A 15734-nucleotide genomic window follows, 5' to 3' on the forward strand; every position below is an offset into this window, starting at 1 on the left:
ATGAAAGAAGGGAAGAAGGGAGAAGCCTGACTTATATACATGTTCCATCTAAATAGATACCCCGTACCGTATCCGATAGTATTTCCCTTGACTACACCTACCTAAGGTACTCATTTGAGCAATACGTACCCACACAAACTGCTTCACTCGGCAGTGATGTATGTTTCCCATCTTAGTCGAGTTAGTATACCTCGAGAAGTATTCATTTAGGAGTCACAGGATCACTTTGGATTCCCTTGACGATATATTTCTTAGCAGGTGGTTCAGTTCAAACCGTACAACCAGTTAGCCCCGAAGTATTCAGCTCGCTAGGGGAATAAATAAATGATCCAGTACTGTTGCTTATATATGAGCACTTTAATATACCCTAATCACTCCATCCGTAAATGCCTTTGTATGCCAAGAATTAGTATCGAAGGGTGCGCAAGTTACGTGTAAAATATGCGAGGCCTTCTAGTGCGCGTATAGTAGTTGTCCCTATGTAGGGGTGTCGTGCTCACGAGAACTCGTCATCCTGGAGTATAATAATTATACGTATCTTAATGGCTACGGGTGGTCGAATTGTTATATCCCGGTGGGAGATTTACCTTGCTTATTAATTTGTACGAAACATAACTATCTCCTGTGATCGCTGATCCTAGAGCTAGAAATCCCGAACAAGTTGCGGTTCTCCGACATATGCTGAATGCCGGCTCTAACGGCGCATGAGTAATTCCCACTTATATTGGAGAGCGTCAATCGCAACATTGCTGCCCTGTTCAAAACATCCACTCATTTGGGCGTGTATAGTTGGCGTGCGGGGAATCTCATAAATATTTCAGGGGTTGAAGACACGGGCGATGAGATGAGATTCTCAATGTATTAGTCAATTATTCTTTCGCGGCTAATTCATATGGCAGATGCAAATCATACTTCGAAAAAGGTAACTAATGGCAGCGTATATTTCTACCCTTCCTAGGCTATACGAATAGCCGTGGAGACGAACCATGTCCCCAACAAATCCACCGGTCCCCGACTTCGAACTATTATGTAGCATCGGTTCGGTTCGAAGCTCTGAAAGCTACATACCATCCTCGGTATCTAGAAAACAGCAAGCGGTAAAATATCGGGGGTCAACGATATGACGCTATCACCACTACAGTCCCACGCAAGCATTACCACCGTAATCCCATTACAGAATAGCCATTAAACTCCTTGTGCATCCTTTATGAAGGGGCACCGTTATAGGCTAACTTGTTGACAGTACCGGACGGAATGCTGGATAGGATGCCGCTGCTGGCAGTGGAAGCGATGTAGCTGCAGAGCTCCTGGGGGGTCTTCTTGCCCTCAAGGGCTAGGAGGTAGGCACCGAGACCAGTAATGTGGGGAGTGGCCATGGAGGTTCCGGAGATGGTGTTCTAGCATAGAAATTAGTTCGGCGGTCGGATGTAGTGAATAGACTAGTAAATAAACTTACAGTATTTCCGTTGTTCCAGGTGGAGAGGATAGAGCTGCCTTTTTCATTTGTTAGTACAGTCAATATTCAGCTCATACCTAGGGTTGGGATAAATACCAGGGGCGAAGATGTCAACCACGGATCCGTAGTTGGAGTAGCTGGCACGAGCATCAGACGAGGTAGTAGCACCAACAGTGCAGACGCTGGGCTCAGAGGCGGGCGAGGAGTTGGCAGCGTTCTGGTTGTCGTTACCGGCGGCGACAGCCAAGAAGACACCAGCGTTGATCATAGCCTTGGCGGCGCTGTTGATCGAGGACGAAGCACCACCGCCAAGAGACATGTTGGCGACGGCACCGGCCGGGCAGGATCGGGTCTTGACGTCGGAGGTAACGTAGTTCATGCCAGCAATGACACCAGAGGTAGAGCCAGAACCGCTAGAGTCGAGAACCTTGACAGCGTACAGCTTAGTCTTCTTCGCAACACCGTAGGTCTTGCTGCCCTGTTATGACGAAAATGGTTAGCATGCCGAAAGGGATTGGCTCAGGGATAGGTGGTGTATTACAATAGTGCCGGCAACGTGGGTGCCGTGGCCGTTGCCGTCAGAGTTAGAGCTGTCGGCGTAGTTGGCTAGGAAGGTAGCGCGACCCTCGAACTCCTAGAAGTGTTGTTAGTAAATATCGGTAGGAGTTCCGCGAGTCTAGCATACCGAGTGCGTAGTGTAGATGCCGGTGTCGATGACGTAGGCACAAGTGTCAGCACCAGCGCTGGAGTCGTAGACATAGCTGCTGCTGCTGCCAGTCTTGTGGGATAGACGAGCAATACCCCAGGGGGCGTTGGTCTGGGTGACATAGGCGTTGATGCTCATGACAGCATCCTGCTCGATGAACTCAACCTGTGAACTGGTTAGATCCCGAACGGGCCTTGATGGGCGAGTCTACTATGTGACTTACGTCGGGGTGGTTTTGAAGCTGTTCGAGGTGCTCAGCCGTCAGGGACGAGGCGAAGCCCTTGAAGCCCTCAACGTTGTAGACGTGGTCGGCATCACCCTGGAAGGTGCTCATGGTATCGTCAAGAGCCGTGATAGCGGCATTGTCGTAGAGCTTGACGATGTACTTGCCCTCGATGAGCTGAGTTCCTCGAGGCTTGATGAGGGGAGCTGGCGCGGATCGCTTAGCTGGGGCAGCGAATGCCAGAGGCAGGAGAGCAAAGAAGACGGCGGTACGCATCTTGGGGCAAGTCAAGGTGGAAGTGCTAAGTGGGAAGGATCTGAAGCTGAGTTGTCTGCGAGTGATGAGGGACAGAATCTCTCCTCAAGTCGAGAGCATCGCGACTATTTATCATGATGAGGACTTCATCTGAGCGTCGATATATCTCGTGCCCGTCGATCATGACCTTCCTTGGTAGGAAACTCGCAGATCTCCTATACGGCATTAGGGTCTTATTCGGCGATATAGTCGGACGGGCTAGATGACGATGTAGTTTGTAATAAGCGGCCCCCCAGGACGTATTGGCCAGCGGTAGTGAGGGGACCCTGATGACTTAGGCGAAGCTGTCTGTACCTTATCAAGGACCCCTGCTCCTGGACTGCTCTGCAGCGCTAACATGACATGCAGAATGAGATCCTAAGACTATTATGGGTTGGGGAAGCGCGGTAGTTAGTAGAGCTTGTTTCCTAGGGATGAAGAGGTATTGATACCTTCCCGCATTTGCTAGGAGGGATTGGCGGCGGGTGTAAAGCTCTTGGGGGTACCTGGGGTCTCTAAGCTCTCCAGGATTTAAGGTCGTAGGCCATGACTTAGAGCCTAGATCCGAACCGGGGATCGGAGCAAGGATGAGATCAAGTACATAGCCCTAGGACGTGGTGGATTCGGGCGGCCGGTTGCAACACAGGCTAAGAGTCGAACCCAATAGCGTGGGGAAAGGAAATCTAGCAGGCAGTATCATGATGTTGTATCAGACCTCTGCGCCAAGCCATTGCTTTTCTCGCGAGAAGTAGTCTTGAGCTCGCGTCGCGTGGTGCCCAATGGACGGCCTTCCTAATTCGGTAATTGGCCCCCCTTATGCCCCCCTATGCTGTCCTTATCAACACCCAGAATATATAAAGGGCCAAGAAGCCAAGACTGAGCTTGTTTCTCGTTCCAGATTGCGCACAGTATCTTGAGTGGAATTCCACGGCAAGTCCAGCAGGCTTTTATATTATATTACAGGTAATACGACATGATGTGATCAGCTCTCGCTGCCGCAATTACCGAGCGGTCGGCATTGATAGCAGCGGTTCGCAGGTTTTCACACACGTAGAAATATATATACTAAATATATATACTATGCCTCAGAGAGTATAACGTTATTCGTATTCATTATGAGCGATCAGCAACGCGTAAGTTGATATATATAGCCTCTATCAATGAGCAAGTCACGGGTATATATAACGTGATCGATCTCTAATATATTATACATTAGGTAACTTTATACATAACTTGACTGACCTTATAACTATATTAAGCTTATCTAAGATCCCGTCCGAACCAGGGACTAATTACTCATCGAATGCCGGGACGGACTAAGCCGAGAACTACGGAGGAGTCCCCTCGGTGATCACTCAGAAGTACCGCGCTTGCCCCGCATTACGACGGTGCTGTATAAGACGTTGAGGCGTCTAACACCCAACTCGCAAACAACTTGCAGATGCATGCATTATTCATGTACCAAAGATAGCTGTCGCGCGGTAAGTTGATAGCGCATGTGACAATACACGGCTTTGGACGGCCAGCCCTGAAAATCTCCAACAGGGCTTCTTCCCCTCCAGCCTCCCCCTTGTAAAGATTCGAGTGAAGATCACGCCCTCTTCAAGTAAATTCATAAACCCGTCTCCAGTCCGAACGGTATCCGGCAACGTGTGCCGCCAGGTCCAGATTCAACCCAGCGTCACCTACAACACAACCGCAATAACTTTAGGAGATGTCATCATAACTATCGTAAATAAGGGCCCTAACGGCATCCAAGTAAATACCTGTTAGCTCGATTACATTCTTCCAGATACTTAGCGCCGTACGAAATGCCGCCGCAATGCGTTAACTACCATCATAGAGCTCGGTACTAATTCCGGCCAATTCATATCCGTTAGGAGGGAGAATATCACCGTCGGACGGACCCGTCTGACGTGCATCATTATTCCTAAAATTACAGGGCGCGAGGCTCTCGAGATACCCATCTCTCCCCTGTTTTTCCATCGATCGGAAAATAGAATAGCGTTCCACGAGTCAGCAGCGTAACCCCAAGTGCGCGCCTAGATCTCTAAACGATCCAAACAGGTCACAAGCCGACGATCCGCTACCTTCCCGAATAAGGTCCAACTCCCAGCCCCATGTTAGTGTACCCCATATAGCTCGATATGTGTATCTGGAAGGTAAATATTTTTTTACTAGTTGCAATTCAAGCCGAAATTTCCCCATCAATGCCATCATCGAATGTTCGGTATAGTCTTTTTGTATCTTGTATTAGTCGCTATAGATATGGTTGATGCAACGATGCTATTCACGTAGACTTGAGGAAGTTAGCAGTCCCACAACGGTTGGACTAATTTACAATGATGCTACGTATTGTGATCTCACATTTCCTCTGTTTATCGAGCTATTACGTTTCCTATTGAGCAAAGTCGGGGAGGGACGCTTCTTATCGTGCATCTCGTAAAGGCCGGCCGGGTTCCACATGATAATGCATTGAAGCCCAGAGTTTCCATGTTCACCCTACATGTGTAGGACTCCTTCAGATGTCTTAATTCCATATTATGTATGGCCTCTCTACTGCTAATAGCTGTTAAGACGGTAAGGAAGAAAATATAGCTACTAATCCACAGAGATTTCTTTGGCATCACGCATGATAATATGAATCTATGCAAGGAGATGGTAGGTAATGTGGTGTGGTTTGTCTTACCAGGTTTTACAATCGGGATTAACTGCACGAAGGTAGATAAGGTACGGGCCTAAACTACAACCCAAGTAGTATCCGAAGTAAACGTTGCCTAACCATACGTAAAAGACAAGAATATGAGCTGCATGTATGTATGTAAGGTAAGAAGATAACTCGATGGCACTGACAAGGTCTCACAAAAGCGTATCTTCAGACCTGATTGGCCAGGGTTGCTTGCAGCTTTCCATGATAGGTAATTACTAAGTCTTAGCTGAGCATTGATTGGTGCTACATACTCCTTACAGCTCTACAGTGGGTAACTATCTCAGACCCTGTCGTACCTCGGAAGCACAAGGAGATACCATTAAACAATGCAATACGATCACATAGGGGACGACCAAGGAGGCAATTGGGAAGATTTTACTAGTAAGTTAACAGTATTTAGCAGGTAGGTACTTAATATATAAAAAACACTACGTTCAAACCCGAACAAAGCTTCTGTTCATTAACAACCAGCGACTTCATGTAAACTTTATACAATAGTTTTATATCAATATCTTATACATTCTGTCATATTTCCAAACGTTGAAATTGATTTTGAACGACGGTAAGGTTTGCAAATATTTGAGTTGATACGAAACTTGTCTTTCGTATGGTTTGAGTATATCATGTAGGCCAAGGTCCTGGCAATCATCTGTTCCCCGTCATTCTATTCCATCATTCGCAACGAATAACATACGATATCACACTTTGAAACTTACTTCAAAAGTTATACTTATCAAGACAAAACCACAAACCGTCAACCAAGATGTCTGTTAATAACGAGGACCATACTACAGATATACTGAACGGGGCATTGATTGCTGCTGGAACTGTTCTTGGTATCATTCTTTGTATTGGGGCGACAGTGATCTCTTGCGAATACTATATTCGCCGCAAAACAACTAAACTACCCACGCAAGACCTCGAAGCTCGGACGCAAGCCCGCGAGCAGGCTTCGCAACAACCACCGCCGTCCTACGCCAATGATTTCTCAGGATTTGACTTTTCCAGCAGCCCCTATTCTGGCTCGCAAGTACCCCTTCAACCTACCGTATCTGAGCCAGCCCATCAACCCGTGCAGGAGCCTAATGGTCGCCCGACTACGCAGAGGCAGCAGACTACTGATAGTGCGATGGGTACCCCAGAGCTGCGAAGAAAGCCCGCATATACCAACATAGCCAACGGAGAAAGAGAAAGATCCCCAAGGTCGCCGCCACTTACACACCCAGATGATTTTGAACTCGAAGAGGTCAATCTCCGTGGTCCCTAAATGGCGAGGTGAGTTAGTCCACTTTGAGACTTTTGCTCTTTGACTACTTGATATAGAAAAGAACAAAGAGAAAATACGTAGAAGTATCTATAAGGCTTGATGTGGTGGTTATATTCGTAAAAGGATCCGTTAGGGATGAATACAGGGCTAGCTATGCTACCCTATTTATACACTCATTTAGATAGATAGCTAGAACTTACTCTCCTAATAGTCACACAATATACTACTACATTACTTACGTAATACCCTCACTCTTCAGTGACTCCTACTACGGCTGTTAAAGATCATGTATAAACCGTAACAGGATATATCTGTAAGAAGATATGTGTTGAAGTAAATGACTTTGATTTTATAGGGGTGGAATTCCCGACTAAGTGATATTTATACATAGCAAGCATCATGTCTGAAATTATTCCTATAATATTGTACTCTCTAGACTAGTTGCGGATATGCCCTAGTTTACCACTTGTATCTGGTGGTTCGGCTGCTTGGATTTACTTCTCGGATATTTCCTAACGCTCGTCCACTACATCGAGTACTTCTCCAGTTTCCCCAACACAAAGTAGTATATCATCGACCCACTCCAAGCGAAGGCATAAAATAGCACCTGCCTGGCGATCGCTTTTCCATGTCGAAGATGTGTTCCATAGTACCTTTTCGATATTATGGCGCAGTTCTCCCGCTTCTGATGGCTTCGGATATGCCAGCCGGAGAACAAGCTTTGGACAGCTATCTTGAAGGCGCAGAATACATTGGAATCGCCCACTAACATCGGTCTTCATGACGTCGCTAGTGATATCCTTCAAGGTAGACCAGTCCAAGATAGTGTTAGCGACCTTGATTTTGGTCGATGCCTTGCCGCAGTACTTGAAAATTCGAGAGCCGTAGTCTACCCATTCCGCGACGTCGCCGATGGGATATCGTATTAGGGGTTGCAAGCGGCGTATCAGATGCGTGACGACAATGTTTCCTTTGACACCCGCTTCCTTAACGACGATACCATCATCCGTCACTATTTCTAAGACCGCAACATAATCGCATACCCTATATATTGGGTCGACATCCCGGTAAATTCCGGTTGGGATGGCACCCGGGAAGCCCAGGGGGCCTAGCTGAGGTTTGGCGTACAGCGGCGGATACAATCTAGCATTCGGGAATCCATCATGTAACGACTGGGTAATACCCCTGGGTATGGCCCCTCCAAGGTATAGTACGACTCGTACCGATGGCAATGTGCTATGCCTTTCGCCAAGGTGTTCGCTAAGCCGAATGATGTCGGGTAGCGATCCAAATACCACGCTGGGTTGGAATCTTTCGACTTCCTCTATAATCCTGTCCATTGTCTTTTCGTTAGATATGAACAGTTGGACTCCTGACTCTGGGGCAACCATCCCATTAGACGTGTTTACCGTATCCCAAAAGCCGAGACGAAGGTCATGGGGGCTCATAATATTCACAATACGCTCTCCTCTCTCAGGATCAAGAATTCCTCGCCATAAAATAGACTTAGTCCTGGAGAGCTTGAATTCCTCTTCTCTTGATAGTTGCAGGGTCTCAAGCTTGTTGCTAGGTCCGCTTATACAATAAATATTCCCGGTGGTGAATGGTCCAGTCATGACACTGGAAAGGTCAGTTCTTGCCGAGTTCCAATACTCATCTGGGTAGATTATTGGTAAGTCCTCTAGATCTGGCTCATCCTGCTGTACTGATTGGTATAGCCGCTTGTAGTATGTCGAATTTTTGCGGGCGAAGGCAATGGCTTCACGGGCATGTGAGAATTTCCCGTCCATAGCTTAGGGATAAATGTTGAAATAAATGTAAATACGAAATTGGCCAAGGGTAGTATATTAACTGAACCTTAGAGAATTCTCTGGTCTAAAAAGATATTTGGAGCCATTAAATGCGAATGCTTACTTGCGTAGTTCCCAAGACGTGTACTGTATTCAAACCAGATACCCATTCCGACCGCCGTGATATTAACATTAGTGCGATACACGTCATGAATATTTTCCTAGTCATCTTAATTATCAAACATAACAACTCAGAAAACATGACTGGAGGACACTGAATAGTTCGGCCAAATCCAAAGGCTCGGAATTGAAGTGTCATATGACATAGATATAAGTGAATTGATAATTAGATCCTTACCTAGGTAGGTACCCAGGTAGTATTCAAATATAGGCACTTTTAATCAGCTTTCGAAAAATTCTAAGGGTGGCGAGAGTCGCTTGCCATACCTATTAATATCCTAGGCGTGACTCCTTTCGTCTCTAGGATTAAATCACAAAACTGTGACATGACGGAGATTTTCATTTAGCTCGAGACTAACTAGCTGCTATGACAGAACGGAACAAGACTAATAGGCTCGTCTGACATCTTCGTAGCGAGTTGAACTAAAATACTAGTTGAAGATTAAGAACACTATAGGTAATCGCCATGTGGAACTTCGGGCAACCAGCTATTAGAAAAAAACCGTCATTTGACCTAATATCGACGCGTAACATGGAAGATCCGTCTTATAAGGGCGTTTCATTGCTGACGATTCGGCTACACCATCTAGAACCACATAATTAATCTCCGGCACGTGGTGAACGACGCGGCACATTGCTACATTCGACTACACCAAGTAGTATATCCACCATAAGCCCACGATGTAGGCACTACCGTCTAGGTGCACGTAATTAGGGCGAGGAGGCTAGTTTAAAGTTGTGGTCTCGAATGTCGCTAAAGCCCAGACGTCTGTTATCCCCTTACCAAGTGGGGAGCTGAAATTCGTTAGTGACGTATGAAGGCCCATAGAGTCTAGATTCCGATAGGTAGTACGGAACAGGAATAAGGAATACTAGAAATAGACTGATAGGTATGTAGGTAAACAGAGGGAATTTTCATTGGTTCATTATTCGCCTAATTCAACTTGAGAATGAGTATGAGTATGAACATGAGTATGAACAGGTATTACAAAGCATCATAGGTATTAATACGCCCACGTTGTGAGACGCGTTCCATCCGATGAGAGAAAACAACCGGGGAATCAAAATTCATGTAGAAGATCGTCATGAAAAAGTTGACCAGTCAGAATTTTTTACTGACTGGAGCCAGATCAGCCCCCATTATATTCGAAAAGCCAAGCGACCGGTTGCCGATTCCCACATTGGAAAATCGAAAAGAAACAAATGCAAGGAAAAGTGGGATATCAAAAAAAAAAAAAAAAAAAAAAAGATCGACTCATTAAGTGGCCGCACCACTGCCGCTCGGTCCACTTGATACTGCATCTGCGTGCTTTTTACGTGCCAACTCCTTGATTCGTCTCGGTTCCTCAAGTAGGTCCAACGCTCTCTCCTTTTTACTCCTACGTCCTATTTCTCCGGATCGTTCCATATCCTCGAGGTCGCTGATGTCGTCGGAGCTGAACGAGCTCGCGCTAGGGCTACGGTTCAGCACCATGTTAACCGCGCGGCCTTCCCTCTTCTTCACCTTGACCTGGGCCGCCTTTAATTTCTGGTCTTCCGGATCATCGCACGCTAACGTCACGATGCCCAAGCCGGGAAAATTACGTTCTAGCAGCTTCTTCAGATCTGGTAGCACCGACTTATCAGGTCGATAAGTACCGCTATCGTTGTCGATGATCAACTGGTAATACTCGGGCTTAGTCGGCGGAGGCTCCTTGGGTGGTCCGCCCTGTATGAACTCTTCGGGATGAGTAGGCTCGCCAGGTTCAGGATCCTCGGCTACCCTAGGTTTTTTCAGCCTACGGATAAAGAACTCTCCGGAGCAAGCGATATATATGGCGGCGTCACTATGCATGGTATGTTTACTGAGAAGGTCGATACCGAATTCTTTTCCGGTTTCTGTGAACCTCATGATTCCATCCAGAGTAATGACATACGTGAATATCCGCCCACCTTCGTCGAAATGTGCCATCTTCAGGAATTGACGACTGGCCTCCTCTGAGCACGGCTCGAAGGTACCAAAAAGCGTACCACTATCGAAATTGTATATGCGGTGGTGCTGGTGGTGAAGAGCCTTGTTCAAAATCTTACCGCGTAGGCCCCGACTCCTGAACAGGAGACCGATGATAGGCCGGAACTCGACATATCTGTGGTATAGTTTTTCAGGGACCGGACCGGCAAGCTGGATTTCGTTGGCCTGAAAATCGTACTTCTGAGTCCTCCTTTCCACCTGCTTGCTATTATCCCGAGACGCAGGTGTCGCCACATTCGCATCATGGTCATGTGAGTCGTTAGTCTCGTCTTTATTCACTTTTATGCCCATCATCCGGCCTATCATGGGCGAGAAGTGCTGGAAGTAATAGGTTGGACCGACGGTGTACATCTGGCCGTAAGGCGGATCCGACTTGCCCAGAACAACAGCACTTACATATAGCCTCGGAGTTAATGAGACATCCTTAGCGAATGCGCTCATGCAGGCCTTAAGGATGTAGGCACGCTTGCTACCACTGCGCTTCTTGACCTCGAATTCTTTGGCTTCGGGTCCAAAGCCCTCCCAATCCTCACTAACGCGGTTGACTAGAATGGTTACATTGCCTAGTCTATCGTTGTGGTCCGGCCAGTCCTCGTCGTATAAACGGCACTTCAACTTGAATCCAGATGATGGGACATTGGCTACAATCCATTCCTGTTCCCATTGAGGTTCAAGAGTCTTCCTAACCGTGCGCGTCCGATAGACGAGATCTGGGTCTTCCTTATGTCTCTTGGGTAGTGAAGTTGTTAGAGTAGCAGTCAGAAAGGGATCTGACGACCTTGTACTAAGGTCGGCGGCAGGCAGATTCTCGGCGCGGTGAAATGTGAACTTCACGGTATAACCCGGGGGAGCATCGGGGATTGGAGTGGGATCAAAGCCACCGGGAGGTTTAGTTTTAGTCTTGATCTTCTCTTTTTGCTCCTTAAATTTGTGCTTAAATGTGCTGCTACGAGGAACAGGACCGTCTGGCTTCTCATTATCGGCGTCGGGACGCGGGTGAGCTCCGTCTTCAGGGGTTGGATGGTCGTCGGAGACCTGTCGAACATTTTTCTCATCATTGACCCCGTTAGCGCCCTCTTGCGACACCGGGTCTTGGCTACGAGGCGTCGAATCGGCCTCCTCTCCGACGCGAGCAGACATATCGGGTGGCAGAATCGCTAATCGCTAAACGCTAAGCACTTAATACCGAATGATGTCAAGAGCGGTACTTTCTGTTGATTGGTTTATCTGCCAGCTCCGAAGACAGGAGCGAAGGCGGACGAAACCGTCCTGTTCGTTAAGTTGCGAGATCCTTGTTGTGGTTCGAAATTCCAAAAAGGAAGTGCGATGATGGATGCCAAGGCGGCGGCTGTAGTTTGGAGAATTGCTTGGTAGTGGGACTCGAATGACAAAGGGACAGGAACCGATAAATAAAAAAAAGTAAAAGGAAAGCTTAATTTCTGGCTTGTTTCTGGGTCGCCTCACCTTGCCAGATGACAAAACGCGCGAGATTAATAGAGTAGGGCTTAACGATTGATGACTACAATTGAAGAGAAGAGGAGATGGAATTGGAAAATTGAATCCATTTGCGCGACGGCGCGTCAAATGTGTTTTTTAATTTTTGTTCTTTCTAGGAATCGCATGTATCAATGCCGCTTTGCCGGTTGGGTTCTGCTCATCAGCATCTCACATGTACCCATATATCAGAGTTGTACTCGGGTTATTGTGGCTGTGAAGATTGCAACATACATGTCAGGATGTACATAGGTCATAAGCAAACGAACCTAACGGATAACTAAAGCTTAGCGGAGGCCTCGGGCAAATCAGACCAATCCATTGGTAATGATCCGCCTAAGATGCATGTCTAGTGCCGGGAATTTCGTTGGTCCTTTCCGAAAACTCAATGGATTCAGGTGCATCCATGTGGCGTTGCAAGGTGTTCCCTGCCGATATGAGTGTCCGCTTCCAGGGCTGCAGGTTCCCCCACGATGCCGACCTTCCGATCTCTTATCAAATCGTTGGATCGTCGAAGTGTCAAAGTCTACCTAACCTTTAAACATCAACTTATTTCGTGTGGACAATATAACCTACACGTGATACCTACACCATGCGCGTCTTACGCGTCTAATTTGCGAACATCGCTAGCCTTACTATTTCAAGCTGATACTTCGTCATGAATTAGCCTATTCGCTACATATCTAGTCCTTGCTGACACCGCCAATAGTGGACGAACTTCTCTTCTCAGCTTACCCTCCTTGAATGCTATATATGATATCTATCTATATCTATGGGAAGAGTTGCGCACGGAAAATAACGATATGGCACAGGACAAGCTTGCACCTGTGTTGTTCCTCGATGGAGGGCTAGGAACATCTCTCGAGGACAAGTACGGCGTCAAATTTAATGAAAATACCCCATTATGGTCGTCTCATCTTCTCATTGATGATCCCGAGACCCTCCGTTCATGCCAGGGAGATTTTGGTAGTGTCCCCGTCGATATATTGCTCACAGCAACATATCAAGTATCTGCGGAGGCCTTCGCACGAACCAAAACTCCCGATCATCCACTAGGTATTTCCCGTGATGAAATTATACCTTTCTTAAATCTTGCTGTTTCTATTGCCGAGGAAGTCAAGGTCCCTGATGCTCACATTGCTCTAAGTCTCGGGCCGTATGGAGCAACGATGATTCCAAGTCAAGAGTATAGTGGTAAATATGATGAGGAACACGACTCGCTAGAAAAGCTTCTCAATTGGCATAAGGATCGCTTTCAATTATTCGATCAGATCGATCGCCTTGGATCTCGTATTCGATTCATCGCATTCGAAACTGTCCCCAGACTGGATGAAATCAAAGCCATCAGGAAGCTCTTCACGCGTGCACCACCAGGTGATTTAAATACGCCCTCACTTCTCCACGGGGATATCCCATTTTGGATATCTTGTGTCTTTCCTGGTGATGGATACACTCTCCCCGATGGTAATTTTGTTGATCAAGTGGTCGATGCGCTCCTGAGCTCAGACTATTCGGATATTACACCATGGGGAATTGGCATCAATTGCACAAAGGCGGCCAAGGTCGCCGAACTGGTTTATATGTATGAAAGTGCTGTTTCCCGATTAGCAAGTACCGGTAAACTCGAAACCCAACCCAGCCTGGTTCTTTATCCTGACGGAACCAACGGCGAAGTTTACGACACGACAACAAAGACTTGGCGCGTATCAACCAGCCAACCACTTCCCTTGGTAAGTGCCACCAGAGACATGATTATGCAGTCTCAAGCAAGGGAGCTAATTATCCGTCCAGACCTCATGGGAGCATCAAGTTGCCGACGTGGTCGCTCACGCTCGAAGTCAGCAGTGTTGGAAGTCCGTTGTGGTTGGCGGTTGTTGCAAGGCCAGCCATGACAACATCAAAAGGCTTCGTGCCATTATTCGCGATACCTAACTAGTATTATCAAAGCGATCCCCAATCAAAATCCTCGTCCGCTATTCGGCTGTGTTCCGGTATGCGCATTATTAATAAATACTATGAACATCGGGATTGCTATATTTTCCCCTCGTTTTCTATCCAAGGAAAGAGAGCGGAGCCGGCACAGAGCCGCAATCCAATCAACTGGTAACAGCTATTTTCCTTGAGATATATTAAACCATGTATCACCCTGTACGAACGAGAAAGTTGCCATGCATACCGCATGAATACCACCAAGACCGCACATGCCCTTGTTCTTTGTCGGCTTCGTGTTTCTTTTTAAACAAAGCGAACAGATGGCTAACGGCTATTAACCGTAACAAGAACTGCAATCGTAATCGATATATTCTATCCCGATATACCGTTACTGATCGACAATTCATGATTTAAGACATCTTATTTCATTCAGTACGTACCTGGGAATTTCCTTATATTTCTTTTTGCTACGTTATGTTTTACCGCTTATGAGCTTCTGCTTCTGCTTCCGGGTTTTGAGCTTGATAAGTCGTTCAGAACAATGTACATATTGTGAAACATCAATGTTTCTTTTCTTTCTTTTCTGATCGATGCCAGTCAAGTGTCAAAAGCCCGTACCCGTAACTCCGCAGTTATGTGATATTAGATGACCTTCTTCGGCCTCCGATGTGTTCTTCCGCCACTTTTACGGCTCAGTTGATGTACCAATACTATGATTTTTACCGATATTCAGCTTCGGGCTTCGGTGTATTTCCCCCACGTCTAACACTAGCCCAGATCCGTCTGCTCGTCGTAAATTCCAGATAAGCCATGACGAAAGAGACCTGCATTAGGCCAGGGGTAATACATGAGATTTACGAGTCAAGATCACGATATCTAATGTGTCATCCATCTTGCCATCCTAGTGTACCTAGGTAGATACAGATATCTACATACGTAAGTATGTACAAAGATGGGTGATGTGCATACATAGAGGTACGTAACGTGGCTAACATTTCTCTGGACAGTTGTCTGTGTACAACCAAGGCCCTCTCTATTGATGTAGCCACATAGAGGGGAAGCCTGCTAAGCCAAGGACATGAATGTCAATAGCGCGAGGCGGGCTTGAGCAGCGTGGATGAGCAGCTAGTTCATCTACGATTCCGCCAATAACAACATATCTTCAAATACACTATTCCAGAAATGCGGGCATTTCTTTCTTCTTTCAGATCGAAGGATCTTGCGAGACCGCGTTCTTAGCCTGACTTGCCCAACTAGGTCACATGTAATACATCGGGTTTCTTTCATCATCCTACTTCACCCCTGACCGGTGCCTGCATATCACGCCTCGTGGAGTCTTTCTCTTGCGGTCCAGTCACAGTTGAAATTGACATTGGCTATGTCCGCATTGTCGATCCCTGCATGTTCTAAATAAACTGCAATGGTCCGAAAGAGTGACCCGCGAAGAGGAGATCTTGGCAAACGAACCAGGTTGCCGGAACGGTATGAAAGAAGACAATGGTTGACTCCAAGAGTCTGGCAGTACTTTTCTTTTATAAACCCTAAGCTGTCCAACCTGCATCCAGTCTTGCTTCCTCCTGCTCTCCCATCACACGCTCAATCGCCTCCTCTCGTGAGCATATCAATCGCTTAATCAGTCCAACTTCAGTCATTCGCTTGTACGTGAAGAAG

At 46.7% G+C, this 15734-nt stretch overlaps 5 protein-coding genes across 5 annotated transcripts; 2 read left to right on the forward strand and 3 right to left on the reverse strand.

Moving 5' to 3' along the window:
• Nucleotides 1–1205: 1205 nt before the first annotated feature.
• On the reverse strand, nucleotides 1206–2661 carry F5Y00DRAFT_260703 (subtilisin-like protein; the record flags this gene model as incomplete). The annotated part of the gene is made up of 6 exons (XM_048011061.1): nucleotides 1206–1397; nucleotides 1457–1494; nucleotides 1553–1934; nucleotides 1998–2090; nucleotides 2142–2327; nucleotides 2386–2661. 6 exons carry the CDS (start codon nucleotides 2659–2661, stop codon nucleotides 1206–1208), a joined length of 1167 nt encoding a protein of 388 aa, XP_047866335.1.
• Nucleotides 2662–6046: 3385 nt separating this feature from the next.
• On the forward strand, nucleotides 6047–6656 carry F5Y00DRAFT_268520 (uncharacterized protein; the record flags this gene model as incomplete). The annotated part of the gene is made up of 1 exon (XM_048012271.1): nucleotides 6047–6656. Exon 1 carries the CDS (start codon nucleotides 6153–6155, stop codon nucleotides 6654–6656), a length of 504 nt encoding a protein of 167 aa, XP_047866336.1. The 5' UTR covers nucleotides 6047–6152.
• A 443-nt stretch (nucleotides 6657–7099) lies between these two features.
• Nucleotides 7100–8623, reverse strand: F5Y00DRAFT_268524 (uncharacterized protein). Its single transcript, XM_048012272.1, has one exon. It carries the CDS (start codon nucleotides 8444–8446, stop codon nucleotides 7169–7171), a length of 1278 nt encoding a protein of 425 aa, XP_047866337.1. The 5' UTR covers nucleotides 8447–8623; the 3' UTR covers nucleotides 7100–7168.
• Nucleotides 8624–9781: 1158 nt separating this feature from the next.
• F5Y00DRAFT_233257 (uncharacterized protein) lies at nucleotides 9782–11878 on the reverse strand. The gene has a single exon (XM_048007286.1). The coding sequence runs from the start codon at nucleotides 11775–11777 to the stop codon at nucleotides 9885–9887; it is 1893 nt and encodes a 630-aa protein (XP_047866338.1). The 5' UTR covers nucleotides 11778–11878; the 3' UTR covers nucleotides 9782–9884.
• Nucleotides 11879–12934: 1056 nt separating this feature from the next.
• F5Y00DRAFT_260707 (Homocysteine S-methyltransferase) lies at nucleotides 12935–14063 on the forward strand (the record flags this gene model as incomplete). The annotated part of the gene is made up of 2 exons (XM_048011062.1): nucleotides 12935–13861; nucleotides 13923–14063. 2 exons carry the CDS (start codon nucleotides 12935–12937, stop codon nucleotides 14061–14063), a joined length of 1068 nt encoding a protein of 355 aa, XP_047866339.1.
• Between the last annotated feature and the right edge of the window lie 1671 nt (nucleotides 14064–15734).

This window comes from Daldinia vernicosa, assembly GCF_022497035.1.
Source record: "Daldinia vernicosa strain CBS 139.73 unplaced genomic scaffold F5Y00scaffold_15, whole genome shotgun sequence".
NCBI classification, from domain to species: domain Eukaryota; kingdom Fungi; phylum Ascomycota; class Sordariomycetes; order Xylariales; family Hypoxylaceae; genus Daldinia; species Daldinia vernicosa.

Excerpts from the sequence above, each read along its gene's own strand:
- F5Y00DRAFT_268524 (XM_048012272.1), bottom strand. The coding sequence starts at position 8,446 with ATGGACGGGAAATTCTCACATGCCCGTGAAGCCATTGCCTTCGCCCGC.
- F5Y00DRAFT_233257 (XM_048007286.1), bottom strand. The coding sequence starts at position 11,777 with ATGTCTGCTCGCGTCGGAGAGGAGGCCGATTCGACGCCTCGTAGCCAA.